Source organism: Eurypyga helias, unplaced genomic scaffold, assembly GCF_000690775.1.
Source record: "Eurypyga helias isolate BGI_N326 unplaced genomic scaffold, ASM69077v1 scaffold7339, whole genome shotgun sequence".
In the NCBI taxonomy this organism is placed as follows: Eukaryota; Metazoa; Chordata; class Aves; order Eurypygiformes; family Eurypygidae; genus Eurypyga; species Eurypyga helias.
Genome location: NW_010270067.1, coordinates 38,417 through 61,084, shown reverse-complemented (window position 1 = coordinate 61,084; position 22,668 = coordinate 38,417). Strand labels below are relative to the sequence as shown.

The window sequence follows — 22,668 nt, the reverse complement described above, 5'->3', positions numbered from 1 at the left end:
TCCTTTTTCTTCAATATGCTGAAAAAAGGTGGTGATGCTGTTTTTCAAAGAATCAGAGTTGCACTGAACATCACAGTTACTCTCCTTTTAGTGGATGATTTTTAAAATTTTATGCTATATGTTAAAGGTCAAGAACATCAGCCAGTAGAGGAAAATATGACATTTATTTATTAATTTTAGATTCTAAGTTGTATTTATTTAGGTAATTTTTATAAATGTAGAAAATGTGAAATATAAATGGTGTAGGATTTAGATTAAAAAAAAGGTGAAATTGCATGAATAAATACAATCTCTCTTCATTAGACTTATCTTTTAAAAACAAATACAGCATCAAAACAATAATTTTAGAGCTTCAAAACTGTTGGTTTTTCTCCCATCAGTCTCTTATTCAGAGTTTGGAAGATGGTTGAATTATGTTTTCAGCTTCAGCTTCCATACTTTAACCTAACCTGATTGCATTGCAGTGTTTTGGGCAATCTGTTTCCAGTATTAATTTTAAGATCTATGCTGTCCTGTGATTTTTCCTTTGTTAGGAACTTGAAATGGTATGCAAATACTCCCATGTAGTCACTTCACTCAAAAGACTAAGTGTAGATATCAGTGAATTTTCAGGACTGGTTTAGAAATTACCTTGAGGTCCTTATTCCAATATCAGGGTGCCTATAGACCAACAGATTTGATCCATGTTTAGATCAAAAGGTAAGTCAAAGATCCACCTGGGTCTACCAGACCTCTTTAGCTCATGCACTGCAGGCATAACAATTTCCCATGCGTGCGTGCAATCATTTCTGTGGCTGGTACCCAGCTGTTCCAGTACGTCTGTTCAAAAAGCCAGATACAGCACTTAGTGCTGGTCTAAGGTGAAGCTCAAAAGTGTCACCTCAGTTTCAGTCAAAGATGGCTAATGATGCTTTTCAAGCACAGAGTGGGTAACGTGCTCCAGCACCTAATGTTTTTTTGGTCCCTACACTAGACTAGTGTTGTCGCAAGCTGACTCTTGTGCCCCTCTGAGATATGTTTAGCCTGGATGGTTGTCAGCACAAACTCTTTGATCTTGTACACTCAGTCCTATCGCATTACCTACTTGTTAATGGAGCCATAAACACTTAAATCATGTAGGTGATTCTTTGCTATAGTAGGTGGCTCAAATATTGCAGGGAGCACCTGAAGCTTCGCAGATCACAGCAATGTGATTTAGGTCACATTGTCAGCACAGCATAACATTCTTCTGTTGTTTCAAAATCCTGTGGAACTCAGGCTGGTGCAGTGTGTTAGATATTTACACGCATTGCCAATAAAACATGAAGTCTTCCAAGGTTGCTTATAGGGCTACCTTTCAAATCTGATGAATTTACCTATTAAATGCTTTCTTGTGTGTGTTTTTTTTTTTAACAGCTTGATCAAGCAAGCCTCTCTCTTGCGTCTCGGGAGGATTACCTAGAAAACACCACAGAAGCTAAATCTGTAAGTATTACTAAAATGAGTGACCATGTTTTCCCTCAGTTTTTTTCATTGTTGCTTTTGTTTTCCAAATCCAGTGGTCATTTCACACTTTCTTTTTTCCCCCCCCAACTTGCAGTACCGAGATGCCTTTTTGCAGTTCATGGTCGATACAGCAGTGCTTCTGGGTGCAAATGCCTCACGAGCAGAGTCCGATATGAAATCGGTTCTAAGACTGGAAGTTAAAATAGCTGAGGTTGGTACTTTAATGTGGGATTGCAAATGACTTTTTCCTGTTGCTGTCTACAGGAGGAAAAGCAGTGACACTTCTTTATGGTGCATGTATGCCAAACTGAGGGCCATCCACGATAGTGGTAAATGAGTGTTTCCATCTTTCTGCTTAAAGAAGAGATGAAATTTTGGCAAACCTCTAAATAGAGCCTAATACTCAGCTTCAGTTACCTAGACTGGATGGAATAATGAGCAGATAGTTCATTATGATCCAGTAGACTGAAAAAACAGGAAGTGTTTCTTCTATTTATTGGTGATATGATAAGAAGATGGCATTGTTATGTCTGGTAGCTCTAATGCTTTACTTAATGAATGTCTCACGGAGCTTTAATCCACAAAATATATTTAGGTGAAGGTGCCATGTAAGATGACATGGATCATGGAACAGTACCTTCAGGGTCAGTAATGCATGCCGTTATGCAGCAAGCCATACTTGCTTATGGTTACCTAATTTCCCTTTAGAATGAATAATCCTCCTAAAATATATCCAGATATTAGGCATGAGTCCAAGAACATGGATTGTTGCATTATCCCTAATGAGCACAATGAATTATATAAACATCTTACTGTGATTGCAAAGGAGCTAGCCCTGTTTGTTACTTGGGCTTTTACCTCTGTACTGTGGTACTCTGTATTTATGTTAAGTGAGTGTATATAATGGAGAGCTTGTGTGCTCAGGTAGAGACAGCAAGAATAAAGGGAAGATATTTTGGATATAGGAAGGAGTGGCATACTTCGAGAGAGCTTGTTGTGTACAAAGAAGATTTCAAGTAGGTTTGAATTACTGGAGAAAGGGAAAGTTTTGAGTAGAAGGGAACAAATGAGAGCAAGAAGAGTTTAAAGATTTGTCAGATAAATGAAATTTGCAGAAAGGGAGAATAAAGTTATTTTTTGTTGTTGTTGGTTTTGTTTGGATTGGGTTTGGGTTTTGTTTTTTGTTTTTCCTCCTCCTGTGTGGCTTGAGCAATAGTAAAGCCGCAGACACTTACTGGAGAATTTTGGTTGGAGAACTGCCAGCTGTCTGGTTAGTCTGGCATCAATCTCTGTTCTCTTTACATTTCACAGCGTAAAGGCTATATAGGATGTACCTTAGAGCAGGGCTGGAATTGCCATCAGGAATTCTTGTTTGTCTTGGACACACAGAAAATTTTGAGTTGTACCTTGTACTTGATTTGTTTTTCTATTACTAACTATGCTGTCATCTTGGAATCTGAACGTCCCATGTCAGCTATAAAAGGACTTGCATTATATATAGGATTTCTTTTGCTATGTCCTTGGACTTTAACGGTGTATAGGTCTGGTTCCTCTGGTCACCTAGATAAGAGGCTTTGTTGGAGAATGCTTTAATTCATGTCTGGTCTATGTATCCAGGTTTCATGCTATGGAAATCAGAATGCTGGGGGAAAATGAGGAGGAACTTGTGTTTATCTGGCTCTTCCCTCAGATGGAGTCAGGCCATAGCAAGGAGCATGTTCAAATCCAAGAGATGAGATACATTTCCAGCAGGCCTATCTCAGATTTGACCTTTTAAACCATATAGTTTGGATCTGGCTTCTACCTGACATGATGGATGAATAAGTATTAATGACCTAGGTGTGCTTATATGTCTTATGAATCAGTGTGCATTTCCTTAGTATAATCAGAGCTAAAATTGGTCTAATATGTTCAAAGAAGACATGCAGCTCATTAAATTCCTCAGTAATGAGTTAAAATGACAATGAACCATGTTCCACTTCTCCTAGTTAAATGCCATCCTCAGAAAGGGAAGTTAATGCCATGAGTGCTTGGAAATCAGATGGTGTAATATTTCTGCACTGGGATTATGATGGACAGTAATGATGTAAGAGCAGGTCCCTGCAAGATAATCCTTGTTTTGATGTTGTGTTTGTTGGTGTTTTGTTTTGTTTTGTTTTTCCCCACAGATCATGATTCCATATGAAAATCGAACAAGTGAGGTGATGTACAATAAAATGAACATATCGGAGCTTAGTGCCATGATTCCACAGGTTTGTTGGGGATAATTGCAAAATTATTCTTTTAGTATCTGACCTATATAATTAAAATTGCCTTTAGTGTGCAGGGCAGCATATTAAAGGAATATCATTAAGAATGTGTGTACTCAGTTAAAATTTATGTTCTTTTAAATAGTTACAACTTTAGTGAGGTTTGAAAACACATGTAATGACAGAGTGCAATAGTTTCTAAATTTTTAATAAGTAAAGCTTTGAAACCATTAGTCTCAAAGGTGCAACTTTGTTAATAAAGCATCTCTCTCCATAATCTGTTTTAACCAGCGTTTTCTTTGTCATTGCAGTTTGACTGGCTGGGTTATATCAAGAAGGTGATTGACACCAAACTCTATCCTGAGCTCAAAGATATAGGTCCTTCAGAAAATGTGGTTGTTCGTGTTCCTCAGTACTTCAAGGATTTATTCAGGATACTAGAAAATGAAAGGAAAAAGTAAGGATCCTATGATGGTTTCACCTATGCTTATGAGGGGACATCAACTGCTGGGCTTTTCCTGGTGCTTCAGATATTCTTGGAGTCAAGTCTCTAGGCAAAAGGTCTGTTTGGCTATGTCTGAATGAGGATGTAGATATTAGCTTGTGTGTAGTAGTAGAATTTGCAGTTTCAACACCTTTCTGGTTTTACTGAAAGCACAGGTTGCAGTAAAGCTGCTTTTTGCAGATGCATTCAACATCACTTATTTATATGGGGTCCTGTATCCTGTGAAATCATTTACACATGTAAGACATAGTTGTAAAATGCAGGTATCTCAGATTAAAGATAGTAGATGTGCTTTGCACAGGGAAGCAAAACAGTTTTGGGCAACATAATGAAAAAGTGTACATGAAGACGACATCCCATTTGAAATGTCATTATTGATGCCATCCAAGTGATTTTTGTGATAATTTGCTCATTGCTGAGGCATTTTGCTGGACTTGAAAGGAAATTGTTAGGCAGTTGTCTCAAAAAAGAATGATTCTTTGCTGCTGGTACAGTATAGTCACAACTAAATTTACATTTCAGAAAAAAAGACTAATTCAGAAGCATTATTCTTATACTGTTGCTCCATGTCTCCAGGGACAGAATGTTTGTATTAACTCATAGTACCTGTAAAAATAACATATAGATCAAACAATAAGAAAAATAGAGATTATTGACTGCTTACAGATCATCAAACATTCTTACTTTGCAAAATTTAGATAAAAATTGTTTTAATCTGATGAAGAAAGCCTTCTAAATGGTTTGGGCTGTCCATGCTTTGTATCTCAAAGTTAATTACATCAGGGGGGATAAAACGGTGATTTAGAAGATGCACTTATAGCGAGACAACAGAGAATGTTATTCCCTGTGTGCAACACACACACAGATACAGTCTGTAACTACAGAGTAATTACCTGGAGGCTTTTTCCATTATGGTCTTATTCAGGGAAAATCTGGCTCTGAGCGTCCAAAAGAAGTTAAGCCAGCCTGTGTGTCATGGCAGAGGGAGGCTGGAGTAATGACCAGAAAGAATAGCAATGTCTGTCTTCAGCAAAGCTCGAGACTAGCTTCCTGATCTGCCCAGGTCAGCGGGGTGGGCAAAAGCAGTGCCTGATTTCCAGCATATTCAGGCTGCATATCTTACAGCTGATAATGGTTTAGGCATTTTCTGGTCAGTCTGACACTAAGAAATTTGCATCATAAAATATTAGAAATGGCAAATAGTGTGCTAAACTCAAGCCACGCAGACTTAAAATTCTTGTACATGAAATCCATCCAAACAATCATTGCCTGGTAACAAAGATCATGTTTATCTATTAGATGATAATGTTAATTACTTAATATCTCATAGTTTTCTCTAGAAGTAACTTACTGTCTGGCTTGAGAAAATTGGGCAATATTCTTAATGTGAACTCCTCACAATGAGGTCTTAACATTTCCCTGTAGGGTGAACTTTAAAAGCTTAACAAAGATATTTCCTTTTAGGTAATCTTATTTCTTGATCTCCATATGATATTTTAAAGATTAAATTAATGCAAAACCTGTGACTTTGGTTTGTTATAGTAAATATCCAGACCAATCAAATTCCTAGTAAAGCATTACCAGAATTTTTTATTTGCTTCAGTGATTAGAACATGAAATAATTTCTTATAATTTCAGGAGATGCAGCACCATTAGGAGGAGCAAGTTTTGTCACCAAGTTCATATTCTTTTCAGATACAAACCTTCTATCCCTAAATTATACTTTTATTCCAATGCCTTGTGTGTCCCCTTACCTGATGAGCACCCTGCTGGCATAGGTACTGTTGAAAATGGCACAAAAAGGTGGTTGATGCCCCAGTGATCTGGCAAAGTACTCTGAGGTTTTTTTCAGGTGGAAGGAAGAATGGAGTGAAAATTAAGGCTGGCTACAGCAGCAGTTCTTGGTGATGGAGGTGACAAGTCGTATGGACTCACAATCATCATATTAAAAACTGCTCCCTCTGAGAACCTGCTGAAAAACCTTGAATTGTGAAATCATTCATACTGCAATGTTGCTAGAAAATAGCACTTTGGCAGGGTGTAGAGTGAATTTAGTAGAATAAGGCTGCTATTTACTTGACAGCCGTGCTGCATACAAACAAGTTACCGTGTGGAGCTTGAAATATGTGCAGCGGTGTGGTTCAGAGGTCTGTCTGAAATTCCCAAGCCAGGGCCCTGCTATGAATCCAGCTCAGGAGCACGTCACTCTGTAGCAAGCTGCCCAAAAAGCTGAATGACCAGCCTGCAGGAGCCTGTCAGTCCTGGGCTAGGTAGGCTAAGTTATGTCAGGTGTTCAGTGCCAAAATCACACCTTCTTTGTGAGAAGTCTTCAGGGATTCCTTCAGTTTTTTAGTGTAGTGACTGATTTTTTGATGGAGCTTATATCTATTACAGGAAGAAGAGGTGTATATTGAAAACACAGGTGTAGCTGTGGTGTAAATGAGATAATGGCAGAGATCCAGTACAGCTGTTCCATATGAGGGGGGAGATGGGACTGTGCTGGCAGCAGTTAAGAGCTCCTTATATCCCTTCCATTACCTGTGTGTTGGTACTTTGTGTGTGACCCTTGAATAGGATACAGTAAACTGTGTCCTTGTTGGAGGCATTTACAGCTGTTGAAGGAAGCAGCTTCACCATTCTCATGGATGTCGGAATGAAGAAGTGGTTTCCTTTGTCTTACCTTACCCCACCCCATCTTTGCAGTATGGGACAATGAATAGAGAAGTATTCTCTAATTCCTGCAGCATAAGAAGAACTTTCTTTAAGTGGGATGGGGGCACTAGATCTCCTTCCTGGTCTTAGTGTGCCTCTGAAAAATTAGAGAGGGAAGTTACAATAATTCGACTTGAACTTCTGCCTCTAGCAATAGAGACAGAAGTTTTCCAGTACTTATAATTTGATTCATGACTCAATTATGAATACAATTTTCAAATAGATTTCAAAATTTGCGGAAGGGGTATTTTACTTAAAATGTCAATTAATTTGTCCATCTATCTCATATTAAATCTATCCTATTTAATTGCCACCATGTCTGTTGATTAAAATATTACAAACTCACAGAATTTTACATAAGCAGGCTACTTTATTCCCAGACAGGGTAGAGCATTCCTTTATAGATATTCATAAGTGCTGGTATAATTTTAACTGTTCCAGCAAACAAGCTCAGTGCCACTTTCTTTGGAAGTGTGTATTACAGTAATGGCCATATTGGTTTAGAAAGAGCCCACACTTCTTTCTGTAACAGTCATTTTGAAATTAAAATAGGGAACTTTGTACTGTACTCTTCTGAAAGGTTACAACAATAAGTGCTCTGGAGGATTTGTATGTTTTGTTAGATTTTAGTCCATGTGAAGAGGTTAACTTCTCTGAACTTATTTGTGAAAGCCGGAAGAAAATCACCCCAAGATACGCACTGAAGGCATTTCATAAACAAAAAGTGTCAGTTTTAAACCAAATGAAGATGACCAATTGATTTTAAGTTTGTACAGTTAGCCAAAAAGATAAAATAATCATCCCCAAATAGAGAAATAAATTCAGATCAAACATGTTTCTGTTTTGAAAAACAAAATAAAGAACACGGCTCCTCAAACAAACAACAACAAAACCGCTCAACTGTTCCCTTCCTTGCCCCTCCTCCTCCCCCCCCCCCAAACATACCTCTGGGCTTTGAAGCAAAACCTTTCTGTTGTTTTATGCATTATATGTATCAGTGGATTCTAGTGTGATTACAATCAGGAATTATTACAATCACATCAGACAACTTGGTTTTAGGACATGTCAACCTTCTTTTCTTTCCCAAATTAAAACAAACCTCAGTTAACTGTGGGATATTTCCTGAAGCTGACAGCTGCCTTCATTACTTATGCCTGATACAAAAGTTTCTGAATTCTCACTGATATCAGTGTCTTAGAATAGGTCACCTTTTGAGACTTACCCTTTACAAATTTCAATCTTTCATTCACTACCAATTTGACAGAGGTTCCCCAACTCACACATAAGGATAAGCACTGCCAGATGAGAACAAGATGCACACAGAAGGGAGAACTGATTTTTATCGGTAGCAATTAAATATTGAATTGTGACAAATAATTGGTTTATGATAGCAGTCTATTTTGCTAGGTTTTTCTACCTGTGACTTTTGATCGAAATTAAAACTTTAAACCTTTCATTCTGTAGGACTTGCATAAATACTGTTTTAGATCCATGGAGTAGTAGCTGCAGGAGCATGGATGCTATTCAGCTGTGCAGAAATACCTGAGGCAGGTAGTTTTGAGGCTTGTGGAGTACAAGTCTTTTACAAAACCAGTGAGAGCACTTTTAGGGTGCATCAGTTGCCATTGAGTGAGGGTATTCTGCCTTGTCAGAAATGTGCTAAGGAGAAAAATCTATACCTTCTGGTATTTCATAGTTGGGAATAAATTTTTAATGACCCTAAAGCATTATCTCAAAATGGTTTGATCATCTAAGCAAAGCTAACTATTTTGGGGTTTGTAACATGTACCATGTTATAAATATACATTATTCATGCTAAAAAGATTTTTCAGGTATGTTTTATGATTATTGTGGGGATTTATGTGTATTATATGATACACTGGAATACTAGAAAAGGGAATATGCTCAGGGTTATTTTATGTGGCATGTCTGAAGTTACAGTGAGTTGCACGGGATGAATTCAGACCTGAGAGCCTGACAAGGCTGGTTTCTGGTGCACTTCTCGGCCATCTCATGGAGAGCACACAGCCATCCATCTGCTCTTGGTGTCATGTCCCTCTTGGATTTGTGTGCGCTAATGTCCTCAGTCCCTAATAGACAATACGTGGCTGTAGCTTGCCTTAGACTTCTCTGTTCTCGCCTCTTAATCACCTCCCTGGATGAGTGACCAAGAGTCTAAGCTTGCATCAAAAAGGTATCTGGAGCTGGAGGCCTTGTATGGGTGGACTGGAGCTTGGTTAGGGGCAAACCCCAAGTTATGGCTCAGGTGGATGCTGCTGTGAAGGCAACACACCCACAAAGTGTGTTTATAACCTGTTACGATGCAGAGGAGGGGACCGTATGGGATGTGTCTGTGAATGGAACTAATGGAGTGACACTGTAGGAACAGCTATGCTGCTCCCCACCTATGGCAATGGGAAATTGCAGAAATGGGACTTTTAGAGATGGGGTAGTTGTTCAGATGGTCCATAACAGCATCTTTGCTTGCAAAGGAGAAATTTTCCTCCCTATAGAGGTCTATGGCCTGCCCCAAATATTATGTATATCCCAGTGTAGAATAAGCAACATTTGGATATCCATAGCTTTAGAAAAATTACTATCCTTGAAAAAATGTGTCGTCTATAAGACGAGAATATGTGTAGGTCATTATTGGACTTGTTTTGAGACTGTTTGAAATTGAATTTTGCATTTCACAATGCACCTTTACCTCCTACAGCCACTGTTGAGCATGGAGAAAGCTCAGTATAGACTAGATAAATCTTCCAGTCAGGTACTTGAAGTTTTGGAAAAGGGGCATGGGTGTCAGGTCTCCTGGGAAGTTTGAACAAGTTCTTCCTGCAACTCTCAGCCTCAGGTCTTATGAGATTCTTGTTACTGAGACTTTCTGGTCTCAGTAACCTTTTCTGGTATTCCTTCAGTAACCTTTTCTGGTATTCCAATTATCCATCTACAAAATAAGAGAGGTAATACTTTAATAATTCTGTGGGTAGTAAAAACTTTAAAAAGTATATTTGACTTCTAATAAAAGATACAAATATGAGATAACGATAGTATATATGGGATGGACTGGTATCTATTCAGTTTCATAGTTATGATTTATGTGCCCTGCTAATGAGGAGAGATAACATTCACTTTGATTTACAAAAGAAAAATCAGTTATTTGCTTATCTCTGGATAGAACTTTTATGCAACTATTATTATGACACAGTTCTTGCCGCTTCTATGGAAAATTAAATCTGCCTTTTGAAAAAAGCATTATATAAAAATGTCATACCAGGAGATGAACTCATTGTAAATATCCCCTAGAAGATGGGTATCATGGTGCAATTACATATTAACCGGCTGCAATCATACAGTTTTTTGTGTGTAATAGGGATTTATCAATTTAGATTTTACACATTAATTTTCAAGGTGAGATTTCCACCATTCATTTGAAATGTTTCTGTGGGTACTTTGCAGTACATCATCTGCATTTAGATGTCTGATAAAAATATGTCTGATTTAACAGGACTCTTGCTAACTATCTGGTGTGGAGGATGGTTTATTCAAGGTTGTTTAACCTCAGTAGACGTTTTCAGTATCGGTGGCTGGAATTTTCTCGGGTAAGTTGGAGTTTTTATAGCATTTAAAATGGAACTAGAGTCAACACTATTGGTTTCCCTTACAGTTGCTTATGTCTTTGAAAAACATTAAATGTTTTCCATTCTGGATCAGTTTCTTGAATAAAGGGGTTGGTTTTTGTTGTTGTTGAATACTCTCTCTAAAACAATTAACATACATATTCTTGTATATGACACTAAGGAAAAATGTCTTCTAGATTATGTTAAGGAGTTTTATGACATCTCCTGTAAAAACCTTATGCAGAAACTTGAAAGCTGGAAAGTTTTTATTTACGTGCGAGGGCTGTGGCCTGTACTATTCCTGCAGGCCAAATAGGTTTGGCTAAAATCTAAGCTTTTGAAAAAAACCTACTGTTTACACATGCCTGAATGTAGCTCTGGTAAAACAGAAGTATAACATTTCATCGTTTCTAAGCTTGCTCAAACCTTTCTCATTCTGTAGTGCCATCTTTACATGAGCTGTAGCACATACATACATAGCCATTTCCTCAAAGCAGCCTATCAGGTGCCTTTTTTGCTTGGGCTTGCAGAAGCCCCAGAAGACATTAGTCACAGCCTCAAGCTATGAGAGTGGAGCTAATTATCTATTAAGCAATATGAGCATTTAATTAAAACACACACATTTGATTAAGTGAACCCTGAATAGAAAACCATCCTGATAATCCTGTGGGCAGCAAGAAGGTTATTTAAAAAAACAAAGTTGAAAGTGAAACTGAAAGGTGCTTTGTTATCCCGCTCCTATGTTTGGAAACTTTCTGTTTGTCGTTATGAAATTCAGCTGCTTGGTGACATCATGGCAACAGGCTGTCATTACGCTGCCAGTGGCGTGGTACAGGGGGTGTGGGTGCTCTGTCCGCCTTGGCGAGGCAGCACGTGGCTAAGTGAAACACCCATGATGCCTTTCATGAGTGGTACTGGAATAGTTCTGAGCTGATCATGTACCTAAAAATAAATTCCAAAGAGCTTGATGGAAACTACACAGAAAAAGCTGTCTCTTATACTTCTGAAATAATATTCAAATTGGTCATATTAAAGATGCCATTTTCTTCATGCAAACATGTGAGAAACTGGCTGTCAGAACCACAGTGACAAGTCTGTAAGTGTGTCCCCTCCTGGGACGTTCCTTGCTAGCCACGTAAAATAGATTGATGCTGGCCATCAGCCAGTCTGCAGCATAATACTGAGTTATATTGAGTTATATTATGGTCAGAAAAAATCCTGGAAGGAAACTTTAAGCTTTGGATACTGTGTGTTTTGATATGGTAACTAGCTGCTGTCACTTCTCTGGGTACTTTCTCCAGAAGCTTCGAGAGAAATCTAATTTAAGTTGATTCAATGCTTATTAACAATGTCATCAAGGTTTCATGTAAGTGGTTGTGAAAAATTAGGAACAGCACAGTAAGGGCAGTGAGTCAGCAGCTCATTCCCATTTTCTGCCCCTGGGACCTGGAGATGGAGAGTTAGTTAAGTGCAGTAAACAGCCATAGCTAATAATCAATAGCTAAAGTTAAGCGCAGGAAACAGCTCAAGGGAACAGACTTCACAGGTCGGCAGAAACATTGTGAGAAATGGAGTCCAAAGCAAAGGCTTTGTTGAACAGATTTGTCCAGTCTGAGGCTGGAGGACTAAAGGCATGCAGGTCTTCTGGGATCATAAAAAGGACCTGCTAACCTCTTGCCAGATAAATGAAGAAAACATTGAATGACTACTAAGAGGACATGACCATGAGATGAATCAGTGACCCTTAAAGGGAAGAATATATTTTATTCATTAATTCAGTCGGCTTCACCTCTCATAAGCATAGTTGTTTTTTTTTTTTCACGAGGTTCTCATTTCCTATTGATGGCTTTTACGGCCTACGTGTAGAAATCTTGGCATTAAGGCACTTGAACTCTTTGCAAAGAGAGGGAAAAAAGACATGATGAAACTTCAAAACACTTCAGGTTGAGAAATAGAGCAAACCTGCTGACTCTAGAGAAAGTGCTTTGATTACCACATCAGCAACTATCAGCAGCTCCTCTGCAGTGGTGCTTTGAGTCCCAGCAAATGTGCAGTGGCACCTGGGGAAGAGATCAGTTAATTGTGTTGTGAAGCTCTGAACTGATTGGGAGGGCTTGAAACCTTCTATTTATAGTCACTGTTACTATCTGGAGCACTGGGTTTTTGAGTGGTACGTTAATATTAGGAGGACTGCTTTGAGGCAGTTCTAATTGGCTGTTGTAACATAAATATCAATAAACCAGCTGTGAGATATAATCTATTCCTCTCAGCTCTATTTTTATTGGTCTCACAGCCTGTGCTGTTTTTCTGTCCTCCTTACAGTCAAGCCTCCCTCAAAATAATGATAATTATTATGTTGTAATAATAATATGTCACAGTCTAAAAGCCACCTCTGTCTCCTGAATCTTTCTGTGGCTGATGCGTAGTCAGAGATTTCAGAAGGAATTTCAAGCTCTGATGACTAATGCCATGACTGCATTTCTTTCTCTGCATCAAGAAAAAGCTCTATTGTGGTTTTGCTTGGACCCCAGAGAGAAATTTTCTTTTCCCTCTATTTTTTTTTTTTAAGTGCTGTGTTATATATGAGGATTGTAGAATTTGGAAAAAGGAGTTTATTTTCAAATTTGGCTCTGTTTAGGAAACCATTACCTTATTGTGTACTGGTTTGCCTAATGTGGTTTTGTTATAGAAGCAGTGTTCTCTCTGTCATTGAAAATCTATTAGTGAACGCACAGTATTAATAAAAAGCGTTTGAAAATGCAACTCACTGGTGTATTTAAGTGTGAGTCATTGATTAAGCTTAATTACTGACAATACGATGGAGAAAATCAATCTTTGAACTACCAAAATATCTGACCTTCAGTAACTGAGGGTTAAGCTACTCTGGAATTTTCCAAGGAAATCTCTTTCTGTTGCAAAACAACAAATCTAAACCCTTCAGTTTTGCTAGAAATTTAATCTTTGGCTCAAAGGAAGAGAAGACTGAACGAAAGAAAAAGCTCAGAAACTGCTAGATCAGTGGTTAAGAGGCTTGTATAGTCTGTGAGAGGCCAAAATCCTATCCCTCCTGACCTGATCTGGTGTTGACTGTGCTCTGCCTTTTACACAGCTGACAGGTGTTAACTAGTGTGCTGGGATTTTGCTTGTTCTGTGTGGAAAAGCTTAAGAAGTTCCTTAAGTGGAAAGGGAACTCTTTGAACCTTGAAAACAACAAAAGTTTCTTAAATCAGCACTGCTATTGCTTGCATATATTCATCTCATATTTTGTTGTGTGTGCTTTTTTTTAAATGAACTTCCACCTTGATGAGAAGATGTAATGTTAACTGGGTAAGCATCCACGGTAACAACATTCTTCCTGTGGGAAACCAAAAACAAGGCAGTAATGTGCTTGAGCTCTAGTTTACCTCCTTTATTAGTGCCTTAACTATTTCTCTGTTGAAACTCATGTATGCAGGGACATCACCAGAGCCTGAAATCGCATACTGAACCACCATTCCTTTAGTAAAATATACAAGCCGTTCTACTGGCATCTTTCTACCACAACATGGAGTGAGATTTTGAGGGGACAAACATGTATTCAAGGATTCCTGATGATTCAAATGTGTTTTCTCCTGTAAATACTCTGTTTGGGAAAGGGACTGAAAGCATCTATTTTTTTTCATGCGGGCTGTTTTAAGAGTAGCTAGACAGGTAAATGGCAAAAGGTTGTGGACACGTACCTACCAATGTTAGACATCATTAGTTAGCACAGATCATTTCACGGCAGTGGAGGGCTCTGTATGAGGTGTTTCGTAAAGAATGACCTCATTTTCATGAGGATGATCACTCTAAGTCTTTCACCTACTCAGCTGAGAGAGCAAGCTTTTGAGGAAATATCTCAGAGCAGGAATTTTCTAGAGGAAAGTGTCTCTCCACGTAACACAGAAAGACTACCAAGATTAGCCTGAAGTTCGCACTTGGGAATGTCTTCCCACAACTAGCCCTCTAAGCCCAGCCTCCCTAAGTCATTACCATTGTACTGTTTCTGAACAGTTAAAATCCTAGAGTTATTTTGTGGGGTTCAAAAGGTTTGGCATAGCACTTGATGAAAACAGAAATAAGTGTAAAGTGTTGTTACTGTTTCCTTTTGGTAGCTCTTTGACAAATATGCGTAAGGCCATACTGTGTGTGGATGCAGACTTGTCCTTCTCAAACAATATGATATTATGACCTACTACATGTACCGGCCAACAGGTGATCCATGGAACCACAACTTTGCTGCCCCAGTGGGATAAATGTGTGGACCTTGTTGAAAGCGCACTCCCTTATGTTGTGGGCAAGATGTTTGTGAACGCGCATTTTCAAGAAGACAAGAAAGAGATGGTGAGTCCTTTGAGATCTCTGTCTAGTAACTTTTAATTATTGGCTTCCTCCTCGCAAATTGTCTCTGATGTTAGGCTGATGTTTAAAAAGAGACAAGATTCTTAAAAATGCTTTAATTGAATTAAAACAAAAAAGACAAGGACAAAGCAGAAGAAATTCAAAGAAATATCACTTTTCTGTCCACATGGGCACTGCCTGTTCTTTCCATATACAGTCCTCAGAGAAAACATGTAGCCAGATTAAAAACAGGCTGAGCAGCATTAATTTGTGTAAATAATGACAGACAGACTGTGCTGACAATATGATGGAGAAAATCAGTCTTTGAACTACCAAAATATCTGACAGACAGACAGTGGAGGGGTATCGATGAGAAATGATTTAGTATAGCTAGTGTAACTCTTTACTATAAAGTTTTTACTGACTAGTAGTCTTTGCTACTCAAGATTTCTCTGCTTCAGGGCTACCCTTTTAAAGCTGACAGTATTACACCTGTAGTCTAAGCAAGAAAAATGTAACTGATGTCTGGCCCAAATTAAGGGAAGCTTACAGCCATATACTGGGAGTTTGTATTTGTGATTTGGATTTTTTTTTTTTTTTTTTTTGCTCAACAGTGAAGGAAAGTATTCTCCCATTCTGCTGAGTCCAAAGAATAGCTTTTAGGTTGACATTCATCCTCATTGTAAAACTTCAAACATAGCTACGTTGTCACTTCCTGTAATAACATGTTCAAATGATTAATTACCCTTCACAATAATATATGACTTATTTTCAGTTCATATTTTTCTCACAGGATTTTCCAATATCTGTTTTTCCAACCTTTGATTTTCCAACAGTAATCAGTTTAAAATGAACTAATTTAGTCATTGAACTTAGCTCTTGGTGTAGGACAGGCACAACTGTTTAGGAAGCATGTGAAATAGCTCTGTGATAGTCCTGCACTGCCCTGGCTCAGCAGCTGGAGTTTGCCTGTTTGACTTGATCTAGTTGGACTGTTTTCTCAGGGGAGGACTCCATTTTAGACAGACCAACACTCTGATTTGGATTCTCCAGATCTTTGAAATGTGTTTCCCTCTCAGGTTTTGCATTTCTTTTGTTACTTGTCTTCAGCTGGAGTTTCCTCTCTGAGATGTAGCTTTTCAGTTCCCTGATTCTTGATCGAATTTGTAATGTGCTATTTGGCAGTTTAGTGGCAAAAATATTTCAGGGGTACACAGTACACAGGATAGGTAGGAAGAGAAGGACTGTAAGAAATGTACACTGTATGGTGGGGACGGACACTTTTTCATGTTTGTATATGTGAGGTAATATTCTGAGATTCTGACAGAGTGGTTTTCTGTTGAAATATGACCTAATTAAAATAATTCCCTAGCAGGTATGTTCCTTTCAGAACAAATCTTTAAAAATTATCAAGTCTGAATTCACAGTAACATCCACTGTAAGAAATGCATATAAAATTTATGGTGTAGATCACAAGATTCAGACTTATAACGAACTGCCCAATGGATATAAAATTAGACACAGGTGAGAGTTGCTGCAATCCATTTAGAAGTTTGCTTTTCAGGTTAATAATTTTTGGTGTTATCATTTTCATTGGTTTTCAGTTCTATTTCTTTTCCTTGAGCAGTAAGAAAGCACTTGAGAAAAGCACTCATTTGTACAGATTCCCACCCCGCCCCTCATGGCATATATCTGTCTATGATAAGCAAATCCTGAGTTATGCATAATATGGATTCTTTTTCCCCCATGTTTTGTCACTGGTGTTTCATACCTTAGAGACTTCTCTCCTTTTATCAAGAAAGACATTATTTGTGTCTAAATATAGCACTGTTTCTAACCCAGAGTGCCTGCAGTGTTTCTTACAGCTATGCCTGAGCAGTTTCAATAATAACTTTGATAGCAGGAATAGGTTTCTCCCCCTGCCCCCTGGAGCTACAGCTGGTGCATAAAGCCTAAGTATACACCAGGGCCCAGCTACAGAGCTAGAGTTTGAACTTGTAACCTCCAAATACATGCAGTTCACCTCATTAGTGCACTAAGTTAATTGAGGCAGTGCTCTGTCATCAATATTTTTAAGTTACCCTGTTCCCTGGGATGCAGTTTACTGTGAATGTTGACTATTTAGTCATATTTAATGCTAGACCTGTTCCAGTTTTCCCATATTGTCTCTAAAAATAAGAAAATGTTTTTTGAAAAGGGTAGAAAAAAAAAAAAGAATAATCAAAGGAGCTTTGCTATGTTTTGTCTGGGTCCACCACAAAAAAAGACCGCTTTCAGATTAAAATATACATCTGATACATAAATTACAATTTTGCTAAAGGTGACGTTACTTTCCAGGGTTCAGTCCCCACTTCTAATGACATTTCAGAGCTATCAGATCTGTAGAATAAAATTACATAAATCTCTGGTAGTTGACATTTTCATTAGTTTTAAATGTAACATAACTGGTAACACAAAGGTCCAATAGTCTTCCTGTAATGATTATCTGTCATGTCTTGTGCTATCTCAACTCCGGTTTGGTCTCGGCTCAAGGACTCCAGCGACGGCTGGATCCCCTGAATTGCCTCGCTCTTGCAGTATTCTCAGTGGCTACCTGTTATGAGGTTCATCTATTGATATAAATGGAAGCAGCTGATTGCCTACACCTTTCTGGTCTGTGGTGCCAGACGGATGCATAGGCATGAGGATATTTCTCTCTTTAGACCGATATAATGCATTTCTTATCCATTGGGTTTCTTGTTCTCTGTCACTTCAGGGTTTTCTTAGTGTGCATGCTGATGAAACACTCCTATTTTCATTCTATTTATTTATTTATTTATTTTCACTTGCTTGTCATATGCTCATGGCTTTGTATAGGTGCCTGAAAAAACCCCATTTGTAGAGAACTCATGTGAAGGAGCAACCCAGCTAAAATGGCTGTGGGCTCTCACACCTTTGCGCAGACACAAGCTGTCACTGGTGGTTCACGGCCACAGAAGCAGCTAAGGCTGCTCAGTGTTGTGAGCCAGGGCCTCTATCCCAGGAGTAAGCAAGGGATAGGAGTACTTCACAAACACAGCTAAATACAGGCTAAATATTTGGATACTGCTTTGTATGTGGATTGTGATGCCATCAGCCGCAATGCAGTCCTTTGGCAATATTAGTAAGGTGGGTCTCAGTCTGACATAAAGCAAACAAGGCTACAAGTTCTCTCTCGGTAGAAAAGGCTTTATTTGTTCAAATGTCTTGGAGCTGGCTCCTCCTTCTACATGGGCTACTCATCTAGAATCGAAGTATGAGAAATTTCCCCAAATCACTGTATTTCTCCCAGTATTTTTCATGATTTCAAGACAGACATTCTTACAGCTGTGACATGAAAGGATCAGCAATGAACGGGTTGTGTGGGACAACTGACGGAAAAGAAAAATGGAAAGAAACTTGTTTTCACAAGAAATGTCTAAGGACTGAAAGAAGGGAAGGAATCAGCCTTCAAGAAGGAAGAGCAGACACTGTGATTTGGAATCATTCATGGTCTAACCAAATCTATCACTCCTGCCTGCACCAGAACTTTTCTTATAACAATTTTGCCATGACATATTTTACTGGGGTGGGGTTTGTTAAATGTTTTGCAGATGGAGGAGTTGACTGAAGGAATTCGCTGGGCTTTTATTGACATGTTGGAAAAGGAAAATGACTGGATGGATTCTGAAACAAAAAGAAAAGCTTATGAGAAGGTAATGAATATAAATGGTGAATGGGTAAAATGCTTACAGTGAAGATTTGACTTGAGTGAGAACAGAATATCACTGTACTTGCAGTTCAGTTACTTAGCCTTCATTTTTTTTGTGAAGGGATGTGTGCCACATTTGTTTTGTTAGCAGCCGAGCCATCCGAGCTCCTGCTTCTCTGCTGAAGTTATTTTTGTTACCGTGTTCTTCCTCCCTTGTCTCCATCTTTCTCTGTCTGACTCTGGCTGATATAGACTGTGAGCTTATTTCAGATTTGGCTGTAGAACGGCTTTACTCAATAAGGTCTTCGTCTTGCTTGGGATGTCAGGGGTGCACCAACATACAAACAAAAATAGTGCCTAAAACATCTGGGGGCTTGAGGGTGTTTGGTATGGAGATGGAAGCTCTAGCCTAGAAGGGGATTTGGGAATAGTCTGGGTCTCATACCTTCTCCATTGTCATGCTGGGAGGCCTACCTACCTTGAAAGCCATCTTCAAGGACTGGGGTGATCATCCCAGCCAAACACCCACCTCCTGATAGAATACTGTCAGCTATGAAGTGTTATGGTCAAGGATGGCATTACTGTTCCTAATTGCTTTCACATGGAGGGACAATTAAATGCAAGAGGTAAAGGTGAAGGCCAGAGGAGGTACTCAAAGCTCCATATTCACTCTGTTCCCACGTTTACAGAATGTGGTGTGTGGAAAGGGACCTTGTCCAAATGCAGAGATCTTCCCCCAGAGCAGCAGTTGGAAGAGGAATAAGAGCAGTTGGAATTGAGGGCAATGTGTAAGACTGCCTCTTTATATGTTGAGACAATGGGATATGAGTTAATTAGTACATACCCTCTTTGAATAAACTGATGTGAAAGTGCAGCTGAGCTGTTCCTGCTCACTGTGCTTGAATAAAAATAGCAGTGTTTTGATTTAAAAAGAAACATGGACTTCAAAATTTTTTGGTAATTCCGATGAAAAGACTGTTGAAATATTCTGTCATTGGAAAGTTTAAAATTTCATATACAGCCCATTTAAATTTTAGAAAGTGGTGCTCTTCACAGATGAGCAAATGAAATGGAGCTGCATAAAATGCCCCAATAAAGTCTATAGCAAGAAAAAAATAGTACGATGCCATTTATTTCCTGCTAACTTGACAGTAAATGGACTGGAGTTATTATTTCATACTGGCTGTTATACCTGATTTTTACTAGAAGTACCCTTAGAAATATAATGATGAGTAATATAGATATTTCACAATTTTTGTGCAAAATAAGAGCAGGAAAATTTTCTATTTTTTTAATAGAAATAGACATATTTCTATACACCTTTACAGGTGTATATTCAAATCGAATGTTGATTTTTCTAGCACATAATCTGCTTAACCATTTTGTTCAAATTTTGTTACCTGCTTTTCAGCAGAGAAGCAATACAAGCATTGTCACAAACTAGTAAACTCTCTAAAAATCTCTCCCTTTCCTAATTTAGGGAGAGTTTTTTTCTGAAGGTAGGTTAGATCTTTCTTAGAGGAAGAGGCTTGTTTCGCTCTGTTGACACATTTAAGAAGCTTACAGGTTTTCTCCCAATTTAGGCATCTCATTTAAGTTTCTGAAGTTAATGAGCATGAGTCTGGGCCAAACAGTGCATAACAAACTAAATTCAAGCAGTACAATAAAAATAATACTACGTGCCATAGTACTATGAATAGCAAATGGTTTCAATCCATTCTCACTGACTTAAACAACAATTTTATAGTTTACTGACACAGGAACAAGGTCAAGCTTGTAAGACATGAGTATTACGTAATAACTTAGAAATTGCAGCAACAATTATGCGGTAGGACTTATGACTAAGTTTAAGTTCAGTTTCACAGAAACGGCTACTTGGCTAGAAGGAAAGTGTCTACAGAGACATTCTGGCAGATTTCCAGACTTGGTGTTTGTGCCTGTTTATTAGATACTATTTATTCCTAATTATAAGTATTGGATTTTTATTGGGACATTTGGATGGATGTATTTTTAATTCAAGATATAGATTCATTACATGCATGGTCTGATAATTCACTGGGGAAATCTAGGATGTATAATACAACAGAACCTTCAAAATCTGTTACTCTGTTCCAGTTAAGTATCATGAGCCCTGCACATTATTCTGTCACTTTTTTAATATTTACACTTCAATAAAACAGCACAGACAACAGGAATTTTGGAGTGAGAATTGTTTGGTTGTTAAAAAAAACAACAGTATGACTTTATTACACTATTATATAGAACTGTAAAAGTGAAATTTTTTTGTCAGTAAGCGTCACCCACATCTGTGAGGATAGTGCAAGTACCGTGGATTTCACAGCTTAGGAAGGAGCTTAGTTTGTTTTTGAATTGAAGAACAAGTTGTATCATCCTGGAGGCCTTCTTAGGATTACTCTTTGTTCTGGAGCACTATCAAAACAGAGACCAGTTTTATGACAGAGCGCAGTGGGGTGCTGAAGATACCTTCTTTCAGATGAAGGCCAGAAAGGACCCTCTGCTTTGATCTTCTGTATAGGCAAACTAGTATTTTAGCCAATTATTGCTGGGCTGAGCTCAGTAATACATAAAGCAACCTTTCTAGTTCTCTGTGCTTACTAACACCTCTGTGGAATTTTTTATTAGGGTAGGAAATTTCGCTTGGAGATAAATTTCAATCCTGTGTGAGCATCTTCTGCTTGTTTCTATTTCCAGAGCAAAAGATGGCACCTGCTTCTTTATTCATCTAATATCTTCCTACAATAAGGTTACCTGCCTAGTGAATGAAGGAATAAGGTTACCTGCCTAGTGAATAAAGGTGGATGTAATTTTTCTGGATTTTAATAAGGCTTTTCACACTTTCCCTCAGCATCCTTCTGGACAAGTTGTCCACTGTGGGATGAGCAGGTTCAGGGTGTGCTGGGTGAAGAACTGGCTGAATGGCAGAGCTCAAAAGGTTGTGGTGACTGGGGCTACATTCAGCTGGTGCCCGGTCACCAGCAGTGTTCCTCAGGGCTCAGTCCTAGAACCTGTTCTGTTAAATGTATTTACCAATGATCTGGATGCAGGAGCTGAATTCACCACTACCAAGTTTGCTGGCAGTACTAAACTGAAAGATGCTGTTGTCTCTCTGAAGGGGGGATTTAGATAGATTGGTGCATTGCACAATGATTAATGGCATAATTTGACAATAACAAATGCCATATTCTGCACCTGGGACAGAGTAACGCCAGGCACAAGTGTAAATTGGGTGAGGAGTGACTGGAGAGCAGCCTTGTAGGAAGGCATATGGAGGTGCTGGGTGGCAGCAGGCTCAGTATGAGACAGCAGCATGCCCTGGAAGCCAAGAAGGCCAATCGCATCCTGGGGTGCATCAAGCACAGCATAGCCTGTCAAAAGAGGGGATAATCCTGCTGTATTTGGTGTTGGTGCAGCCTCACCTGGAGTGCTGTATGCAGTTACGGGCCCCAGCGTTTCAGAAGGGTGTTAAGGTACTCGAATGCATCCAGAGGAGGGTAACAATGCTGGTGGAAGGACTGTAAGTCATGTTCTGTGAGGAGGGGCAGAGGACTGGGGGTTTGCTTAATCTGGAGAAAAAGAGGGTGAGGGGTGATGTCATTGCTCTCTACAGCTTCCTGAGGAGAGGAAGTGGAGAGGGAGGTGCTGATCTCCTGGGTATCCAGTGACAGGATGCATGGTAGAGGTTCAAAGCCGCAGCAGGGAAGGTTTAGACTGGACATTAGGAAGCCTTTCTTTACCGAGAGGGTGGTCAAACTCTGGAACAGGCTCCCCAGAGAGGTGGTCGTTGCTCCATGCCTGTCTGTGTTTAAGAGGCATTTGAACAAGTCCCTTAATAACATGCTTTAACTTTTGGTCAGCCCTTAAGTGGTCTGGCAGTTGGACTGGATGGTCGTTGTAGGTCCCTTCCAACTGAAATAGTCTGTTGTATTCTTATTATCAATTAAGTAAAGAAAGGGAGTAATTAGTTAGGAAAAGAGCATCTTGGTCCTTTATGTTTTCATCAGTAGCTGT

The 22,668-nt window shown here is 38.9% G+C and overlaps 1 protein-coding gene across 1 annotated transcript in view; it reads left to right on the top strand.

Moving 5' to 3' along the window:
- The window catches only part of PHEX (phosphate regulating endopeptidase homolog, X-linked), a gene marked incomplete at both ends in the record, with an annotated part of 82,235 nt that overhangs the window by 22,210 nt on the left and 37,357 nt on the right, over positions 1–22,668 (top strand). Inside the window, 7 exons of the mRNA XM_010158304.1 lie at positions 1,396–1,464; positions 1,580–1,696; positions 3,654–3,737; positions 4,046–4,191; positions 10,460–10,553; positions 14,805–14,933; positions 18,542–18,643. Coding sequence (XP_010156606.1) covers positions 1,396–1,464; positions 1,580–1,696; positions 3,654–3,737; positions 4,046–4,191; positions 10,460–10,553; positions 14,805–14,933; positions 18,542–18,643 — 741 coding nt within the window. The remainder of the gene's footprint in view (positions 1–1,395; positions 1,465–1,579; positions 1,697–3,653; positions 3,738–4,045; positions 4,192–10,459; positions 10,554–14,804; positions 14,934–18,541; positions 18,644–22,668) is intronic.